Source organism: Heliangelus exortis, chromosome 1, assembly GCF_036169615.1.
Source record: "Heliangelus exortis chromosome 1, bHelExo1.hap1, whole genome shotgun sequence".
NCBI classification, from domain to species: Eukaryota; Metazoa; Chordata; class Aves; order Apodiformes; family Trochilidae; genus Heliangelus; species Heliangelus exortis.
The window spans coordinates 163,542,854-163,564,745 of NC_092422.1; the positions used below are offsets into that span (position 1 = coordinate 163,542,854).

Consider the following 21,892-nt stretch of genomic DNA (forward strand, 5'->3'; position numbering starts at 1 on the left):
TTAAGTATGTATTTGATTTACAGGATTTATACTAATAACTGGAAATTTTTAGATTTGCTTGGTGGAAGTCTTGAATTGATGCATTTCTTGTTTGCTTTTCAGTGCTCTGCTCTGTTCTACCTAATTAACTCCTAAATGAATGTGATTTGAAGAATACAAGTGGTTTATATTAATTTTGTCACGTTTTCGTCAGGGCACTGTAGCACATCAGCATGTCATTTGTTCTTAGCATTGCCAGAAAGCTTCTTTTAAAAACCAAATGCATTACTAAGGGAAAGTAGGTGAAGATGATCTGACCAAACTTAAACAAGGGTAATGGAGGAGATCAGGTTTTTTCACTCTTGGGCTTGATCTCCTTAAGTACTGGAGACTCCTTCCATCCTCCTCTTTTCAAGGTAGGTGAGTGAATAGTGAGTGAGAAAGTGTGATTTCTATAAAAATGTTACAGAAGATTTCTATCTTGTTTTCCCTACCCAAGTTTAGTTTGGTACTTGGTATACAAAGTCAGGAAGTGACCAACACAGACAAAACAGACACAATTTTGTCAGATGGGACTTGTAAGCTTCACCTCAGGCTGTCACCTGAACATACGACTAGTTTTAAGTCCAAGTGTTTAGGAAGCAGACATCCTGAAAGAGGAATGTGTGAAATACAAAGAGTTCCTGCATGGAGTTACAGCTAGGTACTTGAAGGCATATCTGAGGTGAGGCACAAAACTTAATGGTCTTTGGAAAACATGACATGTAATAGGGGAAAAGACTAAGAGACTTAGTTTCAGATTTATTGAAGCTGGAAAAAAAAAAAGAAAAAGAAAAACCAAAAAAAATTCAGAATCCCTTTGGATAGCAGAAACCATTAGGAAGTAGGGCAGAAGAAAGTTTCATGAACATCATTGCTAATGTTAATCCAGGGTACTGGGTTTTGAGTAGTGCATGGCAGTTACCTGGCAGTATTCAGGCCTTGCCCATTGCTGTCTTCACACACATGTAGGATCTCTGTCATCCTGTCATCCTCTGTCTCTGCAATCTCTGTCTGCTCTTCCCATTAATAGCTACTGACAATCAATAGTGAGCCTATTCCATAGTTTGCAAATATAAGTGACTGTATATTTCATGCTTCAGCCGCTGTCACTTGCACCTGCAGATACCTGGTTGGAGCAATTAGAATGTCTCCATTCTTAAAAGTATGTCATGCACATAAAGCATGATGCAGAGGTGTCCGTGTGTCTGATTTGCCCTAGAAGGGTGGCTTTCAAGTAGATCTAGTAGTGTTCAAATCTGTTTCAATTTGTTTGCCAGTGATTTTAGACCAAGCAATGGATGAGAGATTTTTCTAAAGACAAATTTTTGTACTGCTGGTTACTTTACCATAGACTAATATTTTTTTAATACATTGAATGATGTCCAAGAAAATTACTTATTAGTACAGTCTGGTAATTGTAGTTAACAGCTTTTTTTTTCCCCTTTTCTTTCTTTCTTAAGTGAGATTCTGATATCCTTACTGGTAATGAACTGCAGCACCTTGCTTCCTAAATAATCCCTCTGAAGCTAATGGTACTACTCAAGGAATAGGAAGCTGCAATGCAGGAAAGAATATCAGAATCTCCCCCAAGCTGTGATTAGTTTTTGCAAGTCATTTTGACTAGCAACTATTTTATTATTGTGAAAGCTTTATTGCTTTCATAGTTTATCAGAAACAAGCTTTGTAAATATCTACAGATCCTTAGCATCAACTATGAGAATTTACTTTTTAAAGCAAATTTCAGTATGTTTTGGGATTTCAGTGAGCAAGCTCAACTTCGTTTCACAATGTTACAAGTAATTCTTTTCAAGAAAGGGCCTGAAGAATCAGGTGCTCTGCATGAACCAGTACTTAAGGAACAAAGAAGCTACACCACTCTAATTTTTTAAAACTCTTCTATTTCACTCTTTTAGAGAAGTTTAGTAGCTGTTAATCAGCATTATGGTCAAGTGGGCTGGCTTTATATAAAAAATACTTTTCTATCCCATGAGCATTTTCCTCTGCTTGTTCAGTTTGCTCAGAGACTGACCAAACAGCAAAACTTGAAGCCTGGCTGAGATTGGCTAGCAGATTTTGTCTGGAGGGTAGGTGAGATGTCCACCCCAAAATCTATTTAAATTGTGTTGTTTTTTTCCTTTGGTTTAGCAATGGAATAAGGTGGCTTGTTTGGGGTTTATTTGAAGCTAATGGAACAGCTGATCTACAAACCTGACACCACTGAACTGGCTTTCAAGGGATGGGGGATAGGTAGGGGAAGTAGCTTTACTAATAGAAGTAGGCAAGAGGTTTGGGACAGAGACCTAGCACCACAGAGTAATTTATAGAGAACAACTTGCTAAAGATCAGCCTTCCAGATACAAACTTAGTATCTGTACAGCTTTGTACACTCTTCAGTGCACTTGTATTAAGTTCATCATACAGACTGTAAGCTGAACAGTGGGTAGACCAACAGATGGATCAGGGAGGAGAAAAGATGAGATCTTTAGTGGACAAGGAGAGGAAGTGAGTGGAGAGCCCTAACAGACAGAGAGCAAACCAGGGGAGAGGCTGAGGTGTGATCAGGTGTAGGGGAAGCTGGAACTTGACCAAGAAGGCTGGGCATGGGTGAGTTGTAAGGTGAGGAGAAAGAAGCTGGTGTGATAAGGAGCTGTTATGCTGGTGGTGAGGGAAAGTATCATCAGGGTGGTACATGAATAGATGTGTTTGTGGCCACTCAGTCTCTGAAACAGACATCACAAGGAAAGAGAGAACTGTGGAAAGCAGACCTGACATATATTTTGGAGCAGAAGCTAACTGCACAAGGGTCTGGAGCCCACTCCCTTCCCAAAACTTGATCTTGGGGAGTTTTACAGTATTTCCAGTAACAAGAAATGCTGAAGTAGCTCTCATCTTTCTCCCTGCCCCCATACCATGGGATCCTGTCACCTGAATCTTCCTAATTATTCTCAGGTGTTTATGGCTGTTTGTGCTCTTCATAATGTTTGATTGAAATTGGTTTTAATTGCTTCTGAAAACCAAAAATAATTCTGAAATGAAACATAAAAATGGAGGCCTAAGGCTGTGCAGTGTCACTGTGAACTTGCATGAGGATATCTTTTTTAATTAAATGGTCAAATACTGCTTTCTCACTGGGACTCTTGTTTCTCTGCTCCCTGGAGAGAGGAGAAGCAGTGGTGTGTATCAAAGGGGATGGAGGCAGCATAATGAATGAGGTGGAGGATTGCAGAAAGGAAAAGGAGGTGATCTCATGGTGAAGATGGTTTAATGCTGCCCTGGGGAAATCAGAGGTTTTTCCTTTTTTCTGCAACAGAGTTGTACTGAGACACAAGTCATTTCGTAGGGGTAGGAGAGGTGGGTGGAATGAAATTTTCCACAAGTGGTTGCTTGATTTTCTGGGGAGGCTGTTGAGATCCTGGGGTCATCCTTGCAGAAATGTTGAGCATGTGCAGCTGTTGCTGAAAATCCCAGTAGTTGTGCTTTTGGACATGGAAACTGTTACATACTACAAACTACCGTGAGAAATAAAGGCACAGATATCTCAAATGGCTCACTGTAAATCGTCATGCTTTGACCTAAATGTTGCCAGGTTTCCTTTCCTCATCTGTAAAATCAGGCTAATGGCACTCAGTATTCTTGCTGGGGACAGCATCTGTTTGCTAGTGTTTGGGAGGCAAACTTAGGCTGTGGTGATGTGCAGTACAAAAGCTTAGGAGGGAATTAAAGATTTTATCTCTGCAACACAACTTGAGTAGTTTGTCCTAAGTATGGCATGAGCATTGAACAAGAATAAAACAAAGTATGGTCTAGCTGCTTATTAAGGACTTGCCAGCATGGAGGGATTTGTTTCACACTGAGCTGGGTTTGCTGCCTACAAAAAGGCTTTCATCCTCCAGACACAATTAATAGCCCAGGATAGCTGTCAAAATACCACTGGCTCACACTTACTCAATTTGAAACTGAAATAGCTTCCTGTGTGGTGTCATACCCTTTGCATCCACATGTGCTCTGTGGCTTTGTGCTTTGAGCTGTGCTCTTTCCCTAAGTGTGGTTCTTTCTTGCTTCTTTTTGGAGCAATAATGGACTGTTTTCATTAGGACTGGTAATTTTTATAAAGCAGGTTCTTAAAAACTATCTCAATACTCAAGCTGCAGACATTGTACAGTGGGTGGTGTATAACCTCAGAGATTTATAAGGCAACCCAGCGTGTAAAAAAGTAGATTCTTTTAAATTATTTTTTTAACAGAGTAATATTTTAAAATTTCAACAAGATATTAATTGGTGAGACAAATACAAAAAAACCTCAAGTAAATCATGGAACTGTCATATAAGATATAGTTGACTCGTGGCATGAAAGTATGGGAAACAAGCTATGAAAATTATGCATCTTGAAAAAAGTCAATTGCTGTTCTCTAAATGGCAGCATAGGCATTTCCTGAATGCACGTGATTCTAGACAAGTTTCTAAAAACTCTTATAAGTCCTTGTATGTCTGTATTCTGACTTTCAAGGCACTGCATTTGAAATATGGCTATTTAGCAGTTCTTAAACAGTTTTTCTGTACATTCAAAGGCTTTCTAGGCCAGGGCAGCCAAGGTTAACAAGATCTGTTAGTATATTGAATTGGAAACGTCATTATTAATGCACTTCGTTGTTGCTGTAGGTGAATATATGTAATTTTCCATCAAAGAAAAGAGTCTTATGTTGCTGAAGTAATTGACATCAGCATTTTGTAGGTGATCCTCTAATATGGGGAGCTGTTTAGGTGATGGTCAGGCATTGGAACCGTAATGGAAAAGGACCCTCTCTGAGTGAGTTCAGAGGCCTCAGAACACAGCACAGAACTGGAGGAACCTCCCGGATGCTTTCAGGAGAACTGAGCACCTTGTCCCATGTGGCAGGGTTTTAATATCAGCAACTCTTCTCTACCAACAGTCCTAAACATCAGTCTGCATTCTCCATAAGGACCACCTCCTCACCAGAACAGCTGTAGGTGGTGTAATTCCCAGTGGCAGAGAGCAGGTACCACACCATTCACTAAAAATATCTCTTTCAGCACCCTCAAGTTCTGAGCTTTCTGTTTACACCCTCAGTGCAGTCTTCTCACAGCAAGTAGATGAAACTTGGCACTCAGTGAAGCTACTCCAAAAAAACCAGTCCTCTGGAAGCAGTCAGTGATTGTTGTTTCTTCCTCTGAGGTTGTTAGCTGCTTCCCATGCAACTGGAAATGAAGCAAAATTGCTAAGCAGCATTTTGAATGGCCCAGGAAAACTTGTCAAGGAAAACTTATCAAGGAAAACTTCTCAAATACTTTTGCAGAAGACAGACAGTAAAGAAAAGCAATGAGTGGCACTGTAGAGCAGAGCATCCTTTTCACCCTGATGGACAGATAGCAAATTGAAATTTATTTCAGAAGCCTTTGAGAAGATGGGAGGAAGAGGATGAGACAAGAAGGAGAGGACTAGTGCAGGTTCCAATACTTTGACCATTGCTGGAATGGTTGGGGTTCTAGTAGGTATCCCCAGTATAAAGTGGGAAAATTCCACCATGCTTACAGCCCATCAGCAGTGTAGAGGAGGAAGGTTACTCATCAAAAGAGGCATTCACTTCAGAGGAAGCAGTGAGACACAAGGAAGCAAGCATTGGTCTGGTGTAAGGTACATCTGTGCAGATGTGATACTGCACATCAGTCAGGCCAGTGGCATGCATGGGAATTTTCCACAGCATCTCATTTATTGTGAAGTAGGCAGCACTCACCCAGGCAGAACTGACTTCATACCTTTTCCTTAAGCAGTGAATGAGACAGGAGTGGACAGAAAGAATGTGGTCTAGCCCACTCTGTAGAATTTTTTGCCAGAGCAGCTCTGTTGGTAAGGGATATAATAAAACATGATTTGTGATTGACAGAAATAATCTGTCCAAATATCTGGACTGGTAGTTATGCTGAAAGATTCTACTAAAAGAGCTCTTCCCTCATGTGTTGTAACTACACAGTATTTTATGTTATGTCACTGGACCTGTACAGTGGTATCTTCACAGTTCAGTCCTGGCCTAACCCAGAATTCAGACTTGTTGGATTAAATTCACTTTGTACCAGTTACCTTAATTCTGGCAATTTCTAATTTTTGTGATGTAGAGTTTCCAGTCTTACTGTAATAGGCTGCTGCTGTTCATTTGTATTCGTGTACATATAATGTAGGGAAAGGAAAGAAATATAATACAGGTAAATAATGTGTGTGAAGTATTCATTTTTTGACAGAATTAGCCCATCTTTTTCTCTAGAAATAAAAACCCAGATATTTGTATGTACTCTTTATTACAGCTCCATCCAGTAGAAAACCAGGAGACCCTCTGGTTATTTCTGATATCAAGAAAGGAAGTGTTGCTCACAGGTAAGACATTGAAGCTCCCAATAGAAATCTGTCTCCATTGTGTAGCCAGTCTGACTCAAGTTAAACAGAAGGAGCTTGTAGGAGACTTGTGCTTTTATTTTGTAAAGAACAGCTACAAATGTCATGTCCAGCACATGAAGAAATAGATGGTTTTAGAAATCCATCTGGTTTCTATAATCATGTTTGTATGTTCTGATATATCTTGCTTAAATGCTACTAGAATGTCATGTAAGCCTGTTTATTGGTTCACAGAACTGGTACACTGGAACTGGGTGACAAGTTGCTTGCCATAGATAATATTCGACTTGACAATTGCTCAATGGAAGATGCTGTCCAGATCCTTCAGCACTGTGAGGACCTTGTAAAGTTAAAGATCCGCAAAGATGAAGATAATTCAGGTATTAGCAATGAGCCTATTGCAGATTCATGTGTATTTTCAGGATTTTTAGAACATAGGGTTATTCTTTTGTATTTAGATCTTAGTGAAATGTTTTCTCTAACCATGGCTGATTTATGCTAATGGTAATCAGAAAATGCCAGACGAAGAAGAATATTAATGATATATCAAGTTTTGCATTTTCTCAGTGGCTACATTGCCTGAAGGAACTGCACTGCAAAATGAGATCTTCAGTTTTCTGGAAATGCAGTTTCCCCTCAGGTGCAGCCATGCTAGGCTGATGTTTCTCTTATCAATGCATAGAGATTTTCTCTACTTTTAAGATTGAAATCATGGTTAGCAAAGCATGGATCCAAAGGCCTAACTTCTCCAGTAGAGTGGTGAAGTGCATGCATCCATAAACTTCCAAACTTGACTTCAGTATGACTGTTTACATGCTTAAAGGTAAGTGGTTCTTCATACACTGTGCTGGATGGCTTATTGAGGAGCCGTGTCTGATCAGCCCGGTGGAAGGAAGGCAGCTGCCAACATTTTGCATACCTACATCTATAAACATTCCTGGATCTTCCCCGTTACAGATTCCATAAGAGCAGACTTTTTACCTGGAAATAATGAAGTGAGTTCTGTTATGCACTCTAGTGGCAAAGGAAGCCAGACATTTATAACTACCATTACTGCTGGGATTTATATTACAGCATTTCACAACAGCATGAACTGTAGATATACTTATCTTAAGCTCTACAAAATCTCACAGCAAAAAGGCATAGCCTGATGCACTTTATTATTTAAAATCAAGTGCAGCTATGAAATGATAGCACGTGTCATGTGTTTCCCCCAGATTATGCTCATCTTTGCACTTTTGTCTCTATTAATGTGATGTTACTCTGAAGAGCAAGACACTGGAGGACAGAGCAGAGGTGCTGCAGCACAGAGAATCTGCTTACATTTAAAGTGGTTTTCAAGGGCTATCCACAATTCCATCACAAGAAGAGAAAGAAGGCGAATCTCAAAACACGACACACAAAACTGATATCAGTTTGATTATATTTCCTTCCTAGGTGGAAGTGTGTTTTTCAGCAGTTTTTCTTGGGTTTCATGTTGGTTTCTTTTGTCTGACAGTCTGAGGAGAAGTCAATCTCTGATTGAACTAATGGCTTCCAGCCCTTTTTGGATATCTGAGTTCTTTGCTTTCGTGGGAAACTGTCCTTCATTGTGAATTCAGGCCATGTACATGTCATGTTCTTGGGTACCTTGCATTTCTGCTGCCTGGAAAGAGCACTGAAGAGAGCAGTGCAGCAAGTTGACATTTGTTACATTCATGCCATGAATTTTCTTAACAAGGGCTAAGCAGGAGACAGAAATAACAGACCAGCCTCCTTTCCAGTTATTCACTAAGATCTCCAAACTTCCACCTCTTAGGTGGCAGGGTTGCTGTATGATTAATAACTTCTTATTCACTTACTGTTAGTGGTGGAGAAACATCAGTGTTGTGTTGACCCTTGGCAAGCAGCAGTTATTACATTTTCAATTAGCTCAGTGGATTACTTTTCATCCTTCAGTTGAAGTCTTGGACCGTGTCAGTGCCACACCTGTGTAAACATTGTATGGATTAGATCCCAGAGGATTTGTTGTTGGTCTGTAAGTGCTCTAGCAAGCAAGCAAGCAAGAGCTGCCACTCTGCTGTACAGAGGCAGCTGAACATGTTAGCCCACTGGGTACCAACCAGAACCTTTCAGTGAGTCTTGAGAGTTGGGTGCTTCTGGAAAGAGCATGTTGGATAACACGTACTTAATGTAAACTGGCCCAAAACACTGATGGCAATGCTAGGTAGGAATACAAGGCAAACACTAGGCATGAAAATCCCAGTATTTTTTTGCTGAATAAACACCACTAATTCTCCTCTCCTTTGATAATGTATGTGTACCATTTTCTTTGTGCACATAGCAAAGGGAAGATAGGAGGGAAACCTAAAATCCTACATTTTCTGCAAACTGGAAGAGACAAAGTAGCTCCAAAGATATTAATGTTTCTCCAGCTCTGCTTAAGTACCATGTTCAACATGAGAAGAAAACAACTCTTTGAACCTTTGCTATCAGAGCAAGTATCTTTTTTCCTTTTAAAGTTTCTCTGTCCACAGGAAGAGGAGTGGGACCATTTGAATTTTCTAACTTGTCTCAGGTTAGTTCTAGTAACATTTATGGAGTGTGCATCCTAAACATTTTCCACACTTGGTAAGCCATTCAAAATGTCATTACCCACAGATCTAGGAGAAGTTGCCTTCCAGGCCAGATGTCCTTCCTGGCTGAATGCCAGCATCATGAGATGGGTGAGGGAGCATTTGTCATTTTGATCTGAGGAGAAATCTGACATTTAAAATTTGAAAATATCCCTTCATGACTCAAAAATACTACAGCTGATTGCTCTCTGGCTTGATTTTTTTTTTTATAGCATATTAAGAGCATGCACTGTATAAATACAGGAGCCTTTCCTGTTGCTGCACAACCTCTCAGGTATTGTTTAAGGAAAATACATTGTATTTCATGGAATCCTAGAATCTCAAAAACCCTGTAGACCCAGCCCTCTCTTCATGAGGGTGTTTTAAGCTTACACCGTGATGATTTCTTCATTTCTGATGATCATTTGGTGAGGCTAAAATTTGAAAATAATGCAAATTAATTTGTGCAATGTAGTGAAATCATATCTAATGCAGTTGTTATTCAACTTAATTAATAATTCAGAATTTATTTTTAATTCTGTTACAAAAGCTTAACTCTTGCCCATCAAAACCAGGAGATGTATTATTTCAGGTTCTCTTAGTAAGACAGCTGCTGCTCATCAAACAGTTTTGTTGTGTTTTACTTTTTCCACAATTCTTTTAAGGAAGTTTGGGTTTAAAACTTAAATTACCTTTGATTCTGAGTACCTTCCACTGAGTTAAGAAACAGATGAGTACTGGTATTTATACATTAGTACTAGCTTGTCTTTCCTCTAAGGGTCATCAGGAATAGGGTAATAGGGTTAGGATGAGGCTGGACTCAATGACCTTGAAGGTCTTTTCCAGCCTGAGCAATTCTGTGAATCTATGAATCTAATCTTGTGCCCTTGAGGCAAAGAAGGCCAAAGAGCCTCCTGGGCTGCATTAGACAGAGCTCTGCCAGCACTTTGAGGGAGGTGATCATAGAATCATAGAATCATAGAATTGTCTGGGTTGGAAGGGACCTCAGAGATCATCAAGTCCAACCCTTGATCCACTACTGCTGCAGTTACCAGACCATGGCACTGAGTGCCACATCAGTCTCTTTTTAAATATCTCCAGGGATGGAGAATCCACCACTTCCCTAGGCAGTCCATTCCAATGCTTGATCACCCTCTCAGTAAAGAAATTCTTTCTAATGTCCAACCTAAACCTCCCCTGGCACAACTTGAGACCGTGCCCTCTTGTCTTGCTGAGAGTTGCCTGGGAAAAGAGACCAACCCCTCCCTGGCTACAACCTCCTTTCAGGGAGTTGTAGAGAGTGATGAGGTCTCCCCTGAGCCTCCTCTTCTCCTTCCCCTCTGCTCAGCACTGGTGGTGGAGAGATGCGTCCAGCCCTGGGCTCCCCAGTGCAAGAGAGACAAGGACAGGTTGGATCAGATCCAGCAAAGGCCACAAGGATGATGGAGGGACTGGAGTTTAGCTCCCATGAGGAAAGGCTGGGAGAACTGGGACTGTTCAGCCTGGAGAAAGCTCAGGGTGGGTTCTTACCATGTTATGCTAATAGCTGAAGGGAGAGTGTAAAGAAAACAGAGCCAGGTTTTTTTTAGTTGTGCCCAGTGATGGGACAAAAGACAGCGAGCACAAACTGAAACACAGAAGGTTCCTCTGGAACGTCAGGAAACACTTTTTTACTGTGAGGGTGACCAAGCACTGGCATAGGTTGCCAAGAGGCGTTGTGGATCTCCATCTTTGTAGATCATCAGAGAGCATCTGGAGAAATCTGAGCAGCCAGGTGTAGATGGCCCTGCTGCAGGGGGCAGTGCAGAGCAGTAGGCTGGACCAGGTGACCTACAGAGGTCCCTTCCCACCTCAACCATTCTGTAATTCTGTCCTAAAATAGCATGGAGTAACGTTTTAAGAGTAAAGAAGGTATAAAGATCTTAGACAGAGTAAAATTTAATCTTAATAGAATGAGCAGAGTTTTTCTATTAACTTCCATGTAATCAAGTCTTGGCTGTAGAAAAGTAATTGCACAAGGGTGAGGTGTTTTATTCTTGCTTTCCCAAAATAATCCAATAGAATGTGATTAAGAAGCGTATCTGAAATGTAAGCCTTTGATAATGTTGTTTGATTACCAGTTACTAGGCTGAATGCAGTATTTTTTTTTCATTCCTTCTTTCATAAGAAACCAATTGCATCACTTGGCATTTGTTGCAGATGAACAGGAGAGCTCTGGAGCAATTATTTATACAGTTGAGCTCAAGCGCTATGGTGGGCCTCTTGGAATTACAATCTCTGGTACTGAAGAACCCTTTGATCCCATAATCATTTCCAGCCTTACAAAAGGAGGATTAGCCGAAAGGTAAATTGGAAAGCAAATTATATTTAAGCATCCTTTTGTCATGATGAGGATTTATTTTGTTTACCTGAACATGCTAATTTTTATAGTTTAGCAATTTATTTTTATATATAATTCTCCAAATCTGAGTTTATAATCCTTTTGCTGTCGTTTTTTTATCATTGCCAAGTTCAGGAGCATGAGAAATCTCTTAACAGGATATTCTTGCACATACTTTACAAGACAGAGCAGAGGATTGTGGTCCTTATAAATCACCTAGGAAAGACTTGTGAATCACACTGCAGTCACAGGAACATTTTAGCAGGCTTTTAAAAGCAATAGCCTTGAAGAGTAAAATAGGTAAGGAAAGCACTTCATGTGTCTGACTTCATCTGAAAATAAGCTGCTTGTCATAAGTACAAACTGCACCTGTTTGTGCACTTACACACACAACAGTGAGTATTTTCTGAGGAGTAGAAATGCTCCTCAGGGCAAGTGCTACACAGAGATTAATGAAAGTGCTAAGTTTTTCTATCACCTGCTATTTCTAGGATAGGCAGAGTCATTGCAACTGGTGCCTTTGGTGGTGGTTTCAGAGAGAACTTAAAAGCACACAAAGCATGATATTGCATGCAGCCAGAAAAAATCATTCATTTACACAAAGAGAATTTATTTTCTTCTCTTGGTATGACCCATTCTGAAAGACACACTGGTGCAGTAGCTGGTTCACACTGCCATTATCTGTTATGTTGTGAGACTTCTAGGAGACTCATTTCAGAGCTTACTGTGCTGTCTGAGAGTGCTCTTAAGCAGGTAGGATACAGTGAGTAACATCCACAGGGGATTAGCTGAACCACCACAGCAATATGGAAATCCACATTTCCATGCCTCAGGTCTGCTATTGACACTACAGCAAAGGTGACTTGTTTTAAGTGTCTCTAACAAAAAAATTACTCTGTAACACAGCTATAAAAGCAAAATGAAATAAAGAAGTGAGACTTTCGTGCTCCAAATATACAGAGAAATTGCACTTGTTGCTTTTTATGCTCCTCAGTGGTTTACTTCTCTCTTATTGTAGGACTGGGGCAATTCACATAGGAGACAGAATCCTAGCAATAAATAGTAGCAGCCTGAAAGGAAAACCTTTGAGTGAAGCCATTCATTTGTTACAGATGGCAGGAGAAACTGTCACCTTGAAAATCAAGAAACAGACAGATGGTGAGTAACACCAAGGGTAGCATCAGTGGTTTTTAATGTGTGTGTTGTTACAAATAAAGAAGCATTTAAGCCATCCCTGGAAAAACATTGTGTCACTAGTAAACAGCATATTCATAGAGCTGCAGTAAAGCAATTACCACCCCTCCTTTTCATTCTTTTATATCCTATTCAGCTACCAGTCCCAAGAAATTTTCTGTCCCTGTGGGTCACATAAGTGAACTGAGTGATGCTGAAGATGAAACTTCTGCTGCACAGAAATCTGGCAAACTCTCAGACATCTATTCCACTACAGTCCCAAGTGTTGACAGTGCAGTGGAGTCGTGGGATGGCTCTGGTATTGATACCAGCTTTGGAAATCAAGGTACTGTCAAGAATACAATTGACATTTAAAGTAGAAAGATATCATTGTCTTCATGGTTGACCTTCCTTTGCCTTCAAGAGAACTTTATCTGTACCAAGTTTAAGCCTTCTACTTTGTAATGTGCCAGTGTCACATTATGACCACACACCTCACCAGGCAGCTTGATTCCTTAAACTTGGCTGGCCTCAGATTCATTCTTTCATGACAATGTGAGATGTTGTGAAGCATTTATCAATACATTAATAGGCTTTTGTTAGCTTTACTGACAACTGAATAGCCCAGCCCATAGGTCACCCACCACTGAATGAGTGTATTCTTCAAGTACAGATCAATGCAAGGCACAGAACACATTGAAGAAGTTAGTGAATTTGCTCATATGCAGTGATTTTTACCTGACAACAGATTTATTATAAACTGCTGAAGGGGCAATATTAGGTGTTGCTTATGATCTATGCTTTTTCTGCTGCTTTTTCATTCCTGCAGCGTTAACATCTAACTTTCAGCCCTCAGAAGCAATCATTCTGTTTAAAGAGATTATTTTCCTTAATGCTAAGTTTGCTGCTGCTGCTTGACTATTGTTTTATATAGGAATTTGAAATAATTTTACTTTGGTTTGTAAGACGTATTTATTTAGGTAGTGAGGAATACAGACATCTTGTAATATTCCAGGTAACAAGAAAAATAATGTCCACACAGCTTCAGTGTTTTATTTAACTCTATTTAAAATGTTTATTTCCATAGTAAAGTCAGTATTCCCACTACCTGGAAGGTATTTGGACAGGTAGTTACTTCACAGAATCAAAGGATGTTAGGGGTTGGAAGGGACCTCAAGAGATCTTCAAGGCCAACCCCAAATAATTTTTCCCTCAAATAATTTTTTCTCACTCCAGTTGCCACATGCTTTTCCTTTTACTTCTCAGTTTCTTTCTGTTGCTTTCCAGGATCATGAGTAGTAGCTCATGGACAGCTGTCTTGTACCCTTACACATAGAATTGAAATCAAGCTCTGCCTATCAGAAATCCCACACAGACTGAATGATAACACTGGCACTTTCTTCTGGAAGGCAGAACGTTTCCTTTGAAACCTGCTGAGCTACTTGAGATCAAGAAGTAGCTGATGTGACTGTTGGTGGCCATTTTTTTCTGCTTTTTAATTTTTAAGTATTATTTCGTAGTCTTACAACATATATTTGGCACCAACTTACTTTAAACAGTACAGTCTCAATACATTTAAGTATAGCTCCTGTTTTCTGCAGTTTTCTTTTAATTCACTGTTACATAAAGTATTTTATTTAGTTCTCAATGTATTGGGCTGTATTTTCCCTAGGCAGTTTCTATTTCACTGGACTTAGAGATAGGAATGAATCTGTCCCTTTTTCTGTTTCAACTCTTTTGGTCAGTTTATCAAAATAAATCACATTAGATCTTAATCTGATATTTTTAAGTTCTAAGGAGAAGTATTGGTGAAAGTGCCAAAATGACAGTTCTCGTTTCCTGGGTGAATTGATGAACATTTAGAGCAAGTGTTCAGCTGTGTGAAGGATTGAAGCCCAGGCTGCTTTCCTCATCCTGGTGCTTCAGATCCTATGTCAAACTTAAACCAACTAACTCAAAGCAGTATTTTTTCCTAACTCCTTTGAACAAATCAGCCCAGTCTTTCCTGGGTACATGGCATGTCTGCTGAACAGCCTGAGTGTAATCAGATTTGGGAATCAGATTTGGGTCTTATCCCCTGCTGTCTACTAATGTGACCCACATTCCTAGGGAAGTTCATTCTGTCTTCACCTATCAAATTGAGTCTGGCTTCTCGCCAAACCTTTCTTGGCATAAGCACAGACTCAGCAAATTGAGGAGTTTGGGGAATGTTTCTGGAGCACCAGCTAATGCTTTATACTATTAGTTGCTAATTTAATGCTGGTGAGCAGGCTTTTCTCTCCTTCAATTAATACCCCATTTTGTACCTTTGGCTAACACGTCTGCCTTGCTAATCCTGAGTCTTCCCCACACAGCAGTTACATTTTCACAACCAAAAGCCTTCCTAGAATCTGTGGGAGTGTGTTGATGTCTGCCAGTTAGCTGGAAAATGCAGACAATTGTGTAGTTACACAGGATTTGAAGGAGACAGGTCTAGACTGATTTATGGAAGCAAATTGCCCTCTTTGGAGAGGTGACAGTAGTGATATTTTTTGACTGCATCAACAAAATAGAATTTCCTATTTGAAGATGCACATTGGAAAATGTCAACTATAAAGCTAGAAAAGGAATATATCAGGATGAAATATATATATGTATTTATGTATACATATGTCAGGTCTACCATAATGGATTTTGCTTACTTGATCAGCATCAGTTTGTGACTAGTCAATATGTTTGTTCTTCTTCCATCAGTTGGCAACCAGACTGTCTGGTTCTTATTTCAAATTCAAATTGCACTTAATTCAGTGAAATAAATTCTATTGAACTAATGCCAACATTTCTTGTATGACAAAAGCACCCAGGAATAAACTCCTCAGATACAAAGGCTGTCTGATGCCACATACACAGCCTTGAGGTGTTTGGAAATGACTGATAGAGAAGTCCTTTTCTGCAAGGTAGGATTTCCAGGCTTGTATATTGGCCCTAGCCAAGTGTGACCATTGTGAGTCAGGCCATTGCTCAGCTCTTGGAGTCCTGGCAAAAAGCAGGAGCTCTGCTAAATTCAAGTCCCCCTTCCACAAAGGGGCATGATGGCAAAGTTTCCCATGTTGGCCTTCATGCAGGGTCCTGTCTTTGTATTGATGAGTCCTTGCCCTGCTGGTGCTGAGGCAGCCACTCTCCTTGTTCTGGTGTCACTCCAGTTAATGGTCACTCAAGAACTTCTGCACCATGACAACTTTTGCATCTAGGCAGCCACTCTACTGATTACTAGTGCTGTGCAAAATTGTCACTAATTTTGTAAATAATTGTCACTAATTTTTGGCTTCATTGCTTCCAGATTTGAGGTTACCAGGAGGAGGAAAAAAACTTTAGTCTTGTTCCTTGAGAAGTCAAAATTATGGGTTTTTTTATACATCCTTGCAAACTCCTTTCTCCAATAGATTTGAAGCAGATTTTTTGAGTAGCCTAGGTTTATTTATGTCTATTTATTTATTTATTTGTGTCTACAAGTATCTAAAGGGTGGGTGCAAGGAAGATGGAGCCAGACTCTTCTCTGTAGTTCCCAATGACAGGGCAAGAGGCAGTGGGCACAAGCTGGAACATAGGAAGTTAAACATAAGAAGAAACTTCTTTACTCTGAGGGTGACAAGGCACTGGAACAGGCTGCCCAGGGAGGTTGTGGAATCTGCTTCTTTGGAGATATGCAGAACCTGCCTGGATGCAGTCCTGTGTAATGTGCTCTTGGTGACCCTGCTTTAGTGGGAGAGTTGGACTGGATGATCTCTAGAGGACCCTTCCAGCTCTGATGATTCTGTGATTCTGGGCACGTTATACATGACAATGTTATAGCATAATTAACACATCCATAACACACATGATTTATTCCGCAGAATTTGGTGTGTGCTGTCAAAGTAGAAAATGATAAATTGTGAAAATCTGCAGAACTTAACATCAGAAGAAGTTGAGACACATGTAGTAGGAAAGCAGTGTTGGATATATTTAAGATTTTGCTTCCAAGGGACTTTCACAGGAGAAGATCTAGAACATTTTTCAGGAATAATTTGGGTCATTTATTCTTCTAAATATCTGACTACTACTGCAAAAGAAAAGGTAGCAAATGTGAATCCACACCCAAGTTCTAGAGAACACAGCTCCAGAAGTGTGCCCTTTTGCCATCAGAACATATACAGTGCTGTAAACATATTATTCATCCTTTTAGGACACAGCTATCAGGCTTCAGGATACAGCTTCAATACTTACGAATGGAGGAGTCCCAAACAGACTAGTTTGTCCCCTCCAAGCAAACCACTTAACCATCCATTTCAGGATACAGGGCTGAGTGATGAGGAATGGGATCGACCTGCAGCAGCAGGCAGGTGAGTTCACATACAAGTTTCTGGTTTCTGATTTGCAGCTGCAGCAGTGCCTGAAAAATGAACACTTGCTGTCTGAAAGGAAATGATGTTTTTGTAATTCAGCTGTAAAGGCTCTTCCTTTAAATAGCAGTTACACTTAATGAAATTTCTTAGGGTAGCCTAATGATATTTTTTAAAGGTTTCAATACCATGAAAGAAAAAAAAAAAACAACAAACCACAGCATATATCTCTTAAAAAGAAAACAAACAAACAAAAAAAAAATAGGACATTCCCCTAGGTAAACTTCAAAACACCCCTGATCGATCTCTTCTTCACAAAAAAACAAAAAACAAAAACAAAAACCCAAACCTGCAAATAAAACACCTAAAAAACCCTGGCATGTTAACCTCTTGTCTCTGATGAAACTGCTTCATTTTGGTTTGGGCAGAGAAGCAGTAATTACAGTCATCTTCCAGAAATGCTTGAGAAATCTGCAGTGATTCAGTAGAACAAAGTGACCCAGGTAGAAATGTTTTGTCCAAAACTGGTAGTTGGCAATCCAATTCTTTTGAGAAGTAAATCTCCTCAATGACTTTCTCTGCAGGTAAAAGGGCTTCCTGAGGGAAAAAATGCTTAGTTGACAGTGCTCAGAGAGAGGGAAGGATCCAAAATCCCAAAACTGTTATTCTTTATTCTAGGGATGATCCGGTAATGGAATAATTTCATAGACTTGGGTAATTCCTGCTTAATAGCTCTTCCTCAGACAAAGGAAGATAGACATCATAGTTGGAAAGATTTCTGTGCTCTTTTTATCCATCATCAGGACTTGCAGACATACAGGTCCTTCATTAGAAATACAGCTGTAGAAGCACAGTGAGCCTGAATTCCCAGTTTATGAGAAATTCAGATTTAGTACTGAAGCAAACCTTGCTGATTCCTGCATAAATACACTGGATAATCCCAAAGGTCCAGTCTGCTAGCTTTGAAATACACATCAAGGCAAAGCTCAGATGCCAGTGCTGCTTTTCAGACTCTGAATATCCTCTGATACAGCAGATTCCCTCAATGGCATTTTATCTGGAAACCAGCTGGCAAGATGAGAGCTAAGATCTGAGTATGTGTGAACTCTCAGTCCATACCCAGGCTCCATTGGTCCATGCACACCAAAAGCATATTATAAATTTTCATAGACTAGTCATGGGCAGTATTTAATAAAGAAAATTACCATAGCTTTATTAATACCTCCAATTCTTGCTAAGGTAATGTCTTTAATAACATCTTTACCCACAGTTAAATCCCATCTTGTCTTTCTGTGCTGAGATGCAATCACAGAGTCCAAAGCACCTGCTGTTTTGTAGATACATAATATAGGCTGAAAAGGTTGATAAGCAGTGAGCTGGGAAGCTGGGCTGTAAAATACAGAATCTTCTAAATGTAAAGCATGTATTCTACTACTATTTGGAAGCACCATTCAACAGAAAGGATGCAGATTTAAATAATCTTCTTCTTCTTGTCAATGTGACTTGCCTGAGATACATGGCAAAAATTAAAATGATTATTTTAATCCTGTATCTGTAAAATGGATTATGCCACACCTTATGGTGTTCCTATATCAAGTGCTGGAGTATTTGAGAAGAGCATGTCTGTTCTTCCAGCAACCACCTCTGCCTCTAGCTAAACAACTTTCCTTCACTAACACTAAAAAGTAATTTTTTCTTACCTTTATTTTGTGTAGCACAGCTTCCAAGAATATGTGGCAACAGAAGGATCCTGAGACATTGGGAGACAGTCAAGAAAACCATTTAAAGCAAACTTCCATAGAAAGATCAGGTGGAGAGAGCATCAGGAGCATGAAGAAAGAGGGCAAGCCATGGAAAGGTGCCTCTGGTGGGCAAAGGAAAGGTGGGGGACAGCTGGAAGAGTGGAATACTTCCAGGTAGGAGAAGAAAGAGTGTACAGGAGTGAGACTGAGCTCGGCTGGAGCAGGGGAGTGAGGAAGGAAGGAAGGGGGAAGAAAGGAAAAACAGTTAAAATGAGAAAAAAAAGAGAAAAACGGGGTAAAAGCAAAACCCACTTCATTAGCAGGCTGCTGAGTAACAATGAAATTTCACTTGGCAAGTGACTGAAACTCTAGAGCTTAAACTGCTCTGTAGCCTGGTGTCTGCCTATCACTGGCAGGTAACAAAAGTCTGTTCCTGCTCCAGGGGAAATTTTTGTGCTTTAAAACAAAACTTACAGAAGTGAGCCTGCCAGATCCTAGAACATCATCCCACCACCTCCTGAATTTAAAATATTTAAAAAAAAAAATTAAGAAAATGATGTCTCTCATATGGCAATAAGAACCAAATCGTAGGCACTTTTGTCTTCACATCTGTCTCACTACTTCTCCTTCAGCATTTGTATGCATCTACATTTCTGATGGCTCTTTAAATAAACATCACAAAACCAAATATATTTGTTATAGGTCAAACAATATTTCACAGGACATAAAATCAATCTCTCAGGTTTCAGAAAGAAAAAAAGCCATCTAGATGAGAAATTATTTTGGTGCCTTTTTTTTTCTGGTGCACTAGTTTAGCTACAAATCAATTTATTTGTGTGGCTGTAATGGAGATGCAGAAGTTGAGCATTTCATACACAAAGAGGCAAGACTCAGAGAAAAGGAGGTGTGGTCAGAAAGAGAAATTGCTGCTCCTAAAAAAGGTCCAGCTGTTCCCAAGAAGAAAGGCACCTTCTGTTCTAGGAAATCCAGAAAGGCACCTCCTGTTCTAGGAAATCCAGTCTTTGCTGTTGCAGACAATTGCCTCAAATAATCTTGCTCCATTTTATATTACGAGAACTCAAGTTCCATTTTATAATACAATATTACTATGCAATATAAAGAAAGGTATTATAATGGATAAATTAGTCTATATTCCACATTGACTATTAAAATAACTACTTAGGTTTATTGAAAGAGCTCATGTCAGAGGTCAAGGATATTTCTAAAACCATGTTTTAAATACTTTCTTATCTTGCCTGGGAGGAATTGCATCTGTGATCTGAGTAGGTATTCTCACCATTGCTGTATCTATTGCAATATCTTAGAAGAGACACTGATGCTAGATGGAGAACCATTGCAATAAGAGATTGAAATGGCTGTTGTCTGCTTGACTGATTGTAAGAAAGCATCTCTGAGGCAGAATATCGTGTGTGTGAAGCACTGGAGCTGTGGTCTGTGGTGCTGGGCAGTTCTCCTATTTAAAAGCTGTTCTGTTAACAGTGTTACATTCATGCTGTTCTTAGTAATACATTGTTTGTCAAGCAAGGCCTCAAATGCTTCCATAATAGTGTTTGCTCTGTTTATATGCTGTTAAGCACCACTAGCTGCAGTCTACAGGCAGCTGCTACAAACAGCTTGCTGCCACCAAAAGGGCAAGTTCTCATTCTTTCCTTCCTCATCCTTCCCCTCTGCCTTCCACATAATCAGCTCCCTCCTGTGCAGCAGCTCTGACTCTTGTGTGAACCTTTACTGAGCTGATTCCCCTTGCTTAGACAGCAAAAAATTCCTGCTTCCTGCCCACACACATGCACTGTAACCCTGGTGCTTTGGGCTACCTTGTTGCAGTCCAAAATTGACATTTTTTGTCAGAGCTCCTTAACTGGGCAACTTCCTTAAGCATCGCTGGCACCAGCATCTTGCTCGAGAGTGCCAGTAATCAGACTTCACTGGTTTTAAGTACCACCAGAGACTTAACTCTTCATGCAAGACAGTTGCACCCCTGAAAGTTTCTCTGTGTTTGTGTGTGAACCGACTGGAGCAGTTTATGTGATGGCAGCCAGGTGGGCTTAAAATTGAGAGTGATAAATGCAGCTTAGGCTGAAGGAGTCGGGTGAGAAGCACCACCATCCCTCTTTTGCAAAATGCTGTTTGCAAAAATGAGGGCTTATTTCATATTCCCTGGGAGAAGGTGTGAGGGTGAAAGGTTTTATTGCAAACCTTCGTTGCACAGAGCAGCTCTGCACACAGCTACTGGTTGATTCATTAATTTTCATGGGGAGGTCCCAGTTTCAATCCAGTAAAAATGTGTATTGATTCTTGGAATCCATTTACCTCCTTACTGAATAACTTGCTGCTCAGATCCTGCCAGCTGCTGGTGACTGCCAGGTTATGAGCAGACTTGTCTGTCATGTGCTCTGCATGTCCATCCAAGCCTCTCCTGGTCAGCAGCTCTTCCCCACTCTCCTGCCTACCTACTGTAATGTTCTGTCATTCAGGTTGCAATCTGTGGCAAGGCACATGTGTAGAATATATTTTTCAAGGGGAAAAAAAAAAGTCCACATTTTTTAACCTCTCATTGTAAATCTAGCTTCACAGGTACCCATGATAACACCGAGGCTGACCAGGAGGAAAATTTCTGGTCTCAGGCTCTGGAGGATTTAGAGACCTGTGGCCAGTCAGGAATTCTGAGGGAACTAGAGGTAGAACAATCTTAACCTTTCTTTCCAATTATAGAGAAATATAATGGTTTTGGTTTGATTTACATTCATTTTATTTTCTTCTTTTTTTTTTCTTTTCTCTTTTTTTGTTTTAAGTTGCACTAATCACACTAATTCATTTAAAAGCTTTAACCCCTCTCCACAGGACAAGGCTGACAGGCGTCTGTGTTTGAGAAACATGACTCTCTTGGTACCTACCCTTTACCTTTATATTTTTGCTTGTGCAGCTGCCTCCCCCACCCCTAACCAGAGCTGTTTTCTTTTGTACAATGCAACCAAAATTCTAGAAACATGTTCACCCCAGAGCTTTTGACTTGCAGCTTCTGCTGTGCATAACCACAGATGCTGTCTGCACAGGCAGCAAAAGGTGCAGAACTTCTTAAGTGGGCACAACCTTCCTGCAGCAATGCATCCCATTCTCTGACAGACGCTTTATGCAGCTTTTCTTAGCATGTTGTAGGTTGCCTTTTAAACTGAAGCTTAATTTGATTAAGATGAACA

At 40.1% G+C, this 21,892-nt stretch overlaps 1 protein-coding gene across 7 annotated transcripts in view; it reads left to right on the forward strand.

Annotated features, from left to right (window-relative positions):
- The window catches only part of GRIP1 (glutamate receptor interacting protein 1), a 316,748-nt gene that overhangs the window by 282,395 nt on the left and 12,461 nt on the right, over positions 1-21,892 (forward strand). For 5 of the 7 annotated variants that reach the window (XM_071733466.1, XM_071733464.1, XM_071733469.1 and 2 more), the window contains 8 exons: positions 6,340-6,409; positions 6,662-6,807; positions 11,221-11,365; positions 12,420-12,559; positions 12,732-12,920; positions 16,776-16,932; positions 18,648-18,848; positions 21,262-21,373. In XM_071733466.1, the coding sequence (XP_071589567.1) occupies positions 6,340-6,409; positions 6,662-6,807; positions 11,221-11,365; positions 12,420-12,559; positions 12,732-12,920; positions 16,776-16,932; positions 18,648-18,848; positions 21,262-21,373 (1,160 nt within the window). Of the gene's footprint in view, positions 1-6,339; positions 6,410-6,661; positions 6,808-11,220; positions 11,366-12,419; positions 12,560-12,731; positions 12,921-16,775; positions 16,933-18,647; positions 18,849-21,261; positions 21,374-21,536; positions 21,582-21,892 lie in introns of all 7 variants that reach the window. The other 2 variants (XM_071733470.1, XM_071733471.1) reach the window with 1 other exon arrangement.